General features: G+C 40.2%; 1 protein-coding gene across 1 annotated transcript; it reads left to right on the top strand.

Moving 5' to 3' along the window:
• The first annotated feature begins 584 nt into the window (after positions 1-584).
• On the top strand, positions 585-8,857 carry LOC137161011 (transmembrane protein 14A-like). The gene is made up of 4 exons (XM_067560019.1): positions 585-714; positions 1,877-1,978; positions 5,960-6,047; positions 8,206-8,857. Exons 1-4 carry the CDS (start codon positions 639-641, stop codon positions 8,243-8,245), a joined length of 306 nt encoding a protein of 101 aa, XP_067416120.1. The 5' UTR covers positions 585-638; the 3' UTR covers positions 8,246-8,857.
• Positions 8,858-9,132: the final 275 nt, after the last annotated feature.

Raw genomic sequence — 9,132 nt, forward strand, 5'->3', positions numbered from 1 at the left:
ACTCAGTGAGGCCCACAGGCGATAGGAGACGGCAGCAGAGGGGGCCTGGACAGGCCTGAGTTGGACTGGTGCGGCATACGGGGCGGAGCCACACCTGAGAGGTGGATATTGCAACTACGACAGTCAGTACAGGGGCAAGAAGGAAGGGAGAGGCGCAGGACACGCTCTGTACTCTGGGATGGGTTTGGGCTCATTGAGTTCATGAACTCTGTTTGCACTGTTTCCCAAACCAGTGCGGTGTTATCTCTGTTTTGCTATTAAAAGGTTTCTTTCTACACTCAGACTCTGTGCTTGAGAGGGGAAGTATTGCCCTTTGGAGGGCGCCCAGGGGAAGTGTAATTTCCCAGGTGACTGGGTGGGGGCTCGAGCCAGTTTGGCGTTGTAGCATGAGAGGGACCCCTACATATAGAACCCGGCCCTTGCTGCTGGCGATTTGGTATGGCAGAAGGGTTACACTTAGTTTAAGCACATGCACATTTGGAGTATTGACACAATACTGACACTTGTAACTTGTTAACAATTATTGTTTGGAGCTCTCATGGATATCACTTCATAATCCTAAACAGGAAATCTCTTTTTAAAGCAGAACTTGTCCTCCTTCAGTTTTGCAATTCGTTGTCTTTTTCAGAGTTGTGATCATGGCTGTTGACTGGATTGGTTTTGGTTATGCAGCAGTGGTGGCTCTTGGCGGTGTCATGGGATATACTCGCAAAGGTAAATGCTGGGGTGGCAGGATTTGGATACAGAGGGATTGATTCTCTACTGCCTTATACCTTGTGAAGACATTTACACCGAGGCAAAGTGGAAGTAAATTGCTCCTAAACGAGAAGGATGGTATTTTAAACCCACTTTGTACAAGTGTAAATGGCTACCTGAGTCTGATCCTGAGAAATGACTCAGGCCTACTCAGGAAAGAATTACTACTTCTATTGTCCCAATTAATAGATCTTAAACCAGAAAAGGCCATTAGATTATCTAGTTTGACCTCCTGTATAACTCAGGCCATTGAATTTTACCCAGTCACTCCTGTATTGAGCCCAATAATTTATTTAACTAAAATGTATGTCCCAGAAAGGCATCAAGTCTAGATTTGAAGATATCAAGAGATGGAAAATCCACCTCTTCCCTTGGTAGTTTGGTCCAATGGAATTTTTCTGGTTTTACTTGTTCTGCCTTTCTCCACTAGATTGAAGAGATTTAGTATCTGGTATTTTCTCTCTATTATGGTGTATAATCACTTTCATCAAGTCACCTCTTGATCTTCTTTTTGATATGCTAAACACGTTGGCTCCTTAAGTCTCCCACTGTACATCTATATAAGGGCTGGTCTACACCTAAAACTTAGGTTGACTTAGCTATGTGAATTTTTGGCACCCCTGAGAGACATAGTTAAGCTAACCTAAGCCCCAGTGTTGATGGCGCTGGGTCAACGGAAGAATTCCTCTGTTGACCTAACTATTGCCTCTTGGAGAGGTAGATTTACTACAGTGATGGAAGAACATCTTTTGTCTCTGTAGTAAGTGTCTACACTACAGCGGCACCGCTAGAGCGGTGCCGCTGTAGTGTTTCTAGTGTAAACATACCCTAAAACAGAACTCAGAGGGAATCTGGAGCGTGGACTTCACAATATCCAGCATTGGAACTTTATTCTTATTATTCTGTGATACAGACCTACTCATTGTAATATTACACAGTAAAAATGATTTGTTTTTCTGAACTAATTTGTATCCAAAATGTGTGAAAACTCAAGTTCGTTTCAGATTTTAGTTGCAGCAGCAAAATATACAGGAAGTTATCTAATGAGGTATTCTCTAGTCTATTTTTTGTATGTTCTTCATGTTTTCATTTTCATGTTTCTTTAAATGATTTGCTGCAGGAAGTATAGTCTCTTTGGCTGCTGGTCTCTTCTTTGGTTTGGTGTCTGGTTATGGAGCATATTGTGTAACATATGACCCCAGGGATGTGAAGGTATCATTGTGTAAGTATTTAACATTACTAGAGGAAAGAGCATTTGGAAAAAAATAAAAATAGTTTCAAATGTACTTTTACATGAATTAAAAGTCTGTTCAAAATAAATGTTCTGTTTAATTTTTTGCATCATATGATACCTCAGTCTACCTGACAATTTAAATAGTTAGACACTTTGCTTCAGTTTAGTCTATTAAAGTTGGAAGCTTTATATATACAAAATACAGGTAGTAAGATATACCAAAGACTAGATATTTGAGATAATACCTTTTATTGACCAAATTGTGTTGGTGGAAGGTACAAGCTTTCACAGAGCTCTTCTTTGGGTCTGGGAAAGGCAACTGGAGTGTCTAAGCTAAATACAATTTGGGACAAATTGTTCAGCATAATGCTGTACTTAAAATGAAGAGTTCCAGAGGGGTAGCCGTGTTAGTCTGTATACAGCAAAAACAACGAGAGTTCTGTAGCACTTTAAAGACTAACACATTTAATTTTAATATGCCTGCTGAAATTAAATTTGTTAGTCTTTAAAGTGCTACAGAACTCTCGTTTTTTTAAAATGAAGTGGGCAATTAAGAATTAGCAGGCAGCTGGGTGTGTTACAAATTGTAGTAATGAGCCATAAAACCAGTGTCTCTGTTGAGTCCTGGGTTTTCAGTGTCCGGCAGAGTTATGAATTTAAATTCCCAGTCTCTGCTTTTGAAGGTGTTGTGCAGGTTTCCTTTGAGGACAAGAACTTGAGAGGTCAAGTATGGAGTTATGGCTTTGTGAAAAGTGTTCACCCCTGGGTGATAAGCTGTTTTTTGCCTTTTATTATTTTTCTATGAGCGTACACTTGAGGGAGCAGTGATTGTCTGCTTTCACCCACGTAGTTGATGTTGGGAATTTTGATGCATACCACATGTTGTGATAGGCATGTGTAAGACTCATGAATCTTGAAAGGTGTGTAGTGGGGGAGTATCAGTCATTGTAACAGTAACAATATGTCTGCAGGTTTTGCATCTGCTATGGGAGTCTTGTGCCACTTTGTCTTGGTATGTTCTGATCTGTGGGGAGCTTGCTTCTGATGATGCTTGCTTGCCTCTGAGGTTGGGGGGTTATTTGAAGGCCAGAAGAGGGGGTTTGGGAATTATTTCTTTCAGGATGTGGTCCCCATCAAATATGGATGATGATTCTTTGATGAGACCTCATATGGATTCCAGTGTGGTATCTGAAAGCTGGGCTGTAAATAATAGATTTCTTGGTGTGTTTGGAGTGGTTACGGAATCTGTGAAGGTATGTGTGGTGATCTAGGGGTTTCTTGTGTGTAGTTGTTTGTAGGGTTCCATTGCTGAAGCTGATCGTGGTGTCCAGGAAATTGATGATAGCATGGGAGTGTTTTAGAGAGAGAGGTTAATGGATGGTGATGGTTGTTGAAGTTGTGATAGTAATCTGTGAAGGAGTTTAGGTCATTTGTTGAGAGGATGAATATTTCATCAATGTATCTCAGATATACCATTGGTTTTGTGGTGTATTTTTACAGAAATTCTTCCTTGAGGTGGTCCATGAAGACGTTGTCATATTGGGGAGCCATCCTAGTACCCATGGCTTGCTCCATGGTTTGGATCTCTGAACATTGTCATTATCTTGTAAGTATTTGATGCAGGCAGCAGTGATGAAGGATGTTGGTGTATAGGGAGGTGACATCCATGGGGGCAAGAATGGTGTTCTGGGGGAGGTTAATGTTGCAGAATTTCTGGAGAAAAAAGAGACACTGGTTTTATGGCTCATTACAACAATTTGTAATACACCCCACTGCCTGCTAATCCTTAATCGCCCACTTCGTTTCGAATGGTCTCCCGCAGCATTTGTGAACCTGTCCCGACTGTATTTAGCTTAGACAATCTGGTTACCTTCCCCAGACCAGTGGGTTTAATAAAAAAATATTACTTCACCTATCTTGTCTCTCTCATATCCTGGAACCAACAAGGCTACAACAGCACTGCAGACAGGTAGTAAGATAGAGTTTACTGCGTCTGACATAGAATAAATGTTCTCTTTGCATATATTTTAAACACTTCTGCTGTTAGATTTTTTTAAATTTTGTTTTTGACTGTTTGCAGAGTAAGAGCTCGAGCCTTCAGAAACCTACATCCATGTTTAACGTTGCACATGGCAGTAGCCCCAATGAATCTGGGGCTCAGTAGGACAACGTAGGTGTGATAAAACTAAGCATGTGCACAAACATTTACAGGATCTGGGCCTAAAAAGTAGTAGTTACTACCATATCCATTTCTAACTCTGATTGTAACAAGGGATCCCATGATAAATGGTAATGCTTTGCTAGGAAACCAGAGTAGTAGCACTCTTACGTTTTACATGTATGGGAAATTATATTATACAAACACCAAAGGCAAATTTCCATCATCAGTATTTTATAAATGAGTTGTATACGTCATCCTGGCTTCCTTGAACTCTTGAATTCAGATTTCTGTGATTGGAGCAGCTGTGGGAATTTAGGCCTACATATTCAGAAATAGTCCATTGTTTTTGAGTGCCCAATTTGAGACCCCTGAAGCCTGATTTTCTGAGGTGCTGAGTGTCCTACAGCTCCCATTGGTTTCAACACCCATGAAAATTGGACCCACGGTGTCTCAGCATTCTTGAATAATCCGGGCATTGGTGCCTGGAACAGGATATTGGTCAGTAGAGCCTTTATGGAATGGACACACTTTTTAACCTGGAATGGTTAGGTATGTTCAGGGCTATAGGGGAAGCTCGTGGTGGAGCAGTCTTGTTTTTACCCAGGCATGTGCCTGAGATCAGATTGTGGGAGCATAAAATAAAAGCAGTGATTAGAAATCACTTTTGCTGCATTGCTCAAGTAGTGCATGCTTAGCAACTCCAGTGGAATTTTAAGAGCTGTGTCTAACTGTCAGATCTTATCTTAGCATTGTGGGATGAGCCTGCAGAACAAGTTTATGCTCCCTTCCCACCAAACATAACTAACTCCTGTCCGCTGTGAGTAGACTGTTGTGCACGGGCTGGCTTGTGAGCAGGACCCAAGCTCAGTACAAACTTGTAACATGGGCCCCCTCCCCAACACATACCACAGTCCTTCAACCTATACATAAAATCTCCTGAGCCATGAAACATTTTTTCCTCATGGCAATGGGGGTTGCATCCTGAGCTGGGTCCTGGTAAAGTGTACCCTCCCCCCCCCCCCCCCATGTGGGGGCCCTGCTTGTGGGTTCTGGAAAGGGATTCCTGGAGTTGCCTCATAAGAAAACAGAGGGGGAACTTGGTTTCACAGCCAACCTCCAGCTGCAGAGAAGTAGAGACCTGCTGCCTACGCTGAGATCCATACTCTTGCTGACTCTTAAAAATTATTTCAAGTGACAGTTCATCTCCCCCCACTGCTCCATATAGCTGTACGTATAGTCTGGTGACTCTTTCCACTCATATAGCACTCTATAATCACTAACTTATCAAAAACCCCTATTACAGGTGGTGTCCATTTTACAGCTGGGGAAAGAGTAGTAGAATCATTATATGACTTCCTTAAAAGTGTCTCAGCTGAGAAAATCAGGGTGCTGTGTTTTGAGGGCTTTTTGAGGCTGTAGATTAAAATAATGATACTCCATCTTTCATCTCTAGATTTCAAAATACTTTACAAAGGAGGTAAGCCTCATTATCCCCATTTTACAGATGGGGACATTGAGGCACAAGGACTTGCCCAAGGTCACCCAGTAGGCCAGTGACTGAGCTAGGATTAGAACCTAGCTCTCCTGAGTCCAATGCTCCATCCACAAGGCCATGCATGGGGCTAGTTACAGTTCTCCCTGCACTAACAGCATGTTCTATCACATGAAGTTTCACAGCGGGAGGTAGTGAGAAGTTTATTTGGTAGTCTTTTGATAAGTAACCATGGTCTTGAAAATTCCACTGATATTCCACTGAAATTTCCAGCCTTGGGGAAAACAGTAAATATGGTGTTGATTGTGTGTTACAGTTTCAGCTTTTATCCTGACCATTGTAATGGGAGTGAGGTTTAAGAGGTCCAAGAAACTAATCCCAGGTGGACTAATAGCTGGTCTAAGGTAGGTGTGCATATCTAAGTTCAGTTCCTACCTGAATTATTTCAACTTGTTTTAAATGCTATATAGTTGACATCCAGGCCAAGTCAATGGGCATTGAAGTTGTTACTATCCAGTTACTGTTGGATGGGCTGAATGAAATGACCGTGAAGTTCTTAATCCAGTTTCCAGTGGACAGCTGTCCACAAAAAACACACATCTGATAGTAATTGGTAGCCTCAGAAAAGAGAATACTATCAGTTAGATATCAGTACATATTGTTGAGGGCCTTAGAAAGTACTTGATGTATTTTTATGTGCCAAAAGTTGCATGGGTGCTTAAAATTGGGTGCTTAAGTTCATATTCAGTGACCTAAATAAAAATGGCCTGGCTTTTCAGGAGTTCTGAGTAAATTCCACTGAAGTCCATGGGACATGTAGGTGTTGTTCACCTTTGAAAATAAGACTACTTTTATTTAGTTGTCTTGAGTTAGGTAGCTAGGCTTGAAAATTTTGGCCAGCACTACTGCAAATTATAATGTGGGTGAACTGTTTCATTCCTCTGATGCTGTTCTTTATTTTGGCATATAAAGGACTTTTTCCATATTTATTCCATAATTTAGTTCCATAGTAATTCCAAACTTATTCTGTGACTCCATCTCTCAAAACATTTTTCGGTTTGCAAGTAAATTATTTTCTAACCGTTTAGACTGCAAGATGATGAGCCTGCCAGTCATTTTTTTTTCTACATTTTTACATCATCACTGAAAGATTTAGTTATGAGAACTTTCATTGATAGTGCATGAGATAGAATAAAAGGTATCCTCCTTTCTCAGAGCTGTAGTGTCTGTGCATAGCTAACAAAGGTGCACATCAACCAAACTGTCAGCTAGGCTCTGATGGTAGAGTCTTCAGTGGTGATGCATACATTTTAAGGCCCCAAATAAACATTATGATCATCGAGTCTGCCCTCCTGTCTAACACAAGCCATAACATTTCACCCAATAATTCCTGCCACAAACACTTTAACTTCTGGCAAAGCTAAAGCATTTTCTAGTGATGTAAGAAGTAGAATGTATTCAGACTGATATTCAGACCCTAGGTTGAATTTGCAGGGCAGACACTTAGAAACATCTTATTGACTTGTAAAAAGAAATTTTATATGGCGTCACCGAGAGAATAAAATATGGAACTCTGGTGTCACGCTTCTGACAATAACTGCATTTCATGCATGCAGGCTATGAGTAAAACAGTCCCATTAGATGAATATTTGTGCAGTGTTGTTAACTCCTAGTGCAGAACTCTTTGTATGACTAAGCCAGCTCACCACTAAAACTAAACATACTGGACCAAATTCTGCTCTGAGTTCACTGGGGCTACCCAGAGTGCAAGTCAAGACTAAGACTGTTACAAAATGGAACCATTGCTGACAACAATTAGCAACGTTAGCCAGTGAACTAGTGCAGCTGCAAGTGTAGATAAGGAGATGTTCAGCACCATTTCAACTAACTGTTGTAAACAATGGTTCCATTTCAAAGTGCAGACAGAGTAAAAAATTCTGTCTTAAACCCATATAAGGTTAAAAAGTACTTAGGCTGTCCACACCACTCTTAATTAAATCTTCCTTGTAGCCACTCTGTGTTGGATTGTGTCTTTTACTGTATTTAATGCAACAGTGTGAAGGCTATTTCAGTTAGAACATGAACTTCACTCTGGAAATCATTAATACATGTGAAGGATTTCTAGTAACTTTGAAACCTTCTATAGAACACATAGAATTCAGTATTTTTGTTTTCAAAAATCTCTCCCTCATATTAATCAAAACTTAGAAGACTGGTGTCTCTGATCACATATACCAGATTTATATTCATATAACTCCATTCACACAAATATAGGTGACGGGAGTCAGGCCCAAAAGGTCTAGAGGGTTGCACATTCTAGAGTCCCGATCTCAATAGTGTTACATTGGTGTAATTTAATTTACTGCATCCAAGATATGTTGGCATAAATCTGGTAAATGCAATGGAGAACCAGGCCCTGGAAGTGTTTTAAAAGGTTCTAAGCTATAGGCTCCAGATTCTCTCATCTGTTGTTACACATTCATGAATGGACTTTTTGTTCTTTGGTTGTTCATACCCAAACTTTACTGTGTTTTTTTTCTTTTGTTCTGTGTTTTGATGCAGCCTTTTGATGATTTTGAGACTGGTTTTTCTGCTGCTGTGAGAGACAGCAACTAAGAACTGAAGTATGAGTATCATTTCCCTTCAGCAAGCAGACAAGCTCTTTGTACTTGAAAGATGGGTGTCCTTTTTTTGTATTGTTAACAGATACACCTAAAATTTAATTCCTCAAAGTTCTTTGGTATGTTGAAAGGTTTTTGATATTTTCTTTTTTGTATCATTGTTTTCATTTAAGCAACTTTTTTGCTTGATATTTTTTTCAAGAGGTGCTGAGGACATAGCACCACTATAGAAATCAGTGGATATTAGAAATGCTCTACACCTTTGAAACTCAAGCTATGTATGGATGTGTCGCTAAACTAAAAAGGTGTATAGTATTAAACCCTAATTTTGTAAGCTTCTAGCATCAAGTAATCGATAGAAGCTCCACACAACATACAAACTAAAGTCTTGTCAATACTGATCATGTAATGCAGTGTGCGTTATCACAATCACTAACAGGTGAGAGTATAGGCTTGTGCTCCGCATTGCAATAAACATATTTTGTTTCTAAACATGTAAATCTCTCTTTCCACTGGCTAGAGAATGTACAAATTGTTACCAGTCATCAAATAAAAGATGGAACATTTTAAAGCAATTTCTCTTTAATTTTTCATGTTGACCGACAAACTCCAGAGACCATTGTTTTTAGTGTCAAGTGTGAATGGAAGAGTTTTGGTTGGTAGCTGTGTACACCTTTCTTATGAAGGGTCCAATTCTGTAAGGTGCCCCTCAACTCCCACTGAAGTGAATGGAAGTTGGAGAATGCTGAATATCTTGCAGGACTGGATTCTAAAATCTCACTTCCAAAGAAAACCTGTCCGGTTTGCAGTTGATATATGAATTCTGACTCAGAATTGAGTGGAGTTGCACAGGGATTCATTTCACCTC

The sequence above is a fragment of the Emydura macquarii genome, unplaced genomic scaffold (assembly GCF_026122565.2).
Source record: "Emydura macquarii macquarii isolate MOO-44397 ecotype Brisbane River unplaced genomic scaffold, CSIRO-AGI_Emac_v2 contig_2224, whole genome shotgun sequence".
NCBI classification, from domain to species: domain Eukaryota; kingdom Metazoa; phylum Chordata; order Testudines; family Chelidae; genus Emydura; species Emydura macquarii.

Bases quoted from the DNA above. Each gene is read 5' to 3' on its own strand.
- LOC137161011 (XM_067560019.1), top strand. From the start codon at position 639: ATGGCTGTTGACTGGATTGGTTTTGGTTATGCAGCAGTGGTGGCTCTT. The intron at 715-1,876 runs GTAAATGCTGGG...GATTTGCTGCAG, and splicing joins CATGGGATATACTCGCAAAG to GAAGTATAGTCTCTTTGGCT. The intron at 6,048-8,205 runs GTAGGTGTGCAT...GTTTTGATGCAG, and splicing joins GGACTAATAGCTGGTCTAAG to CCTTTTGATGATTTTGAGAC.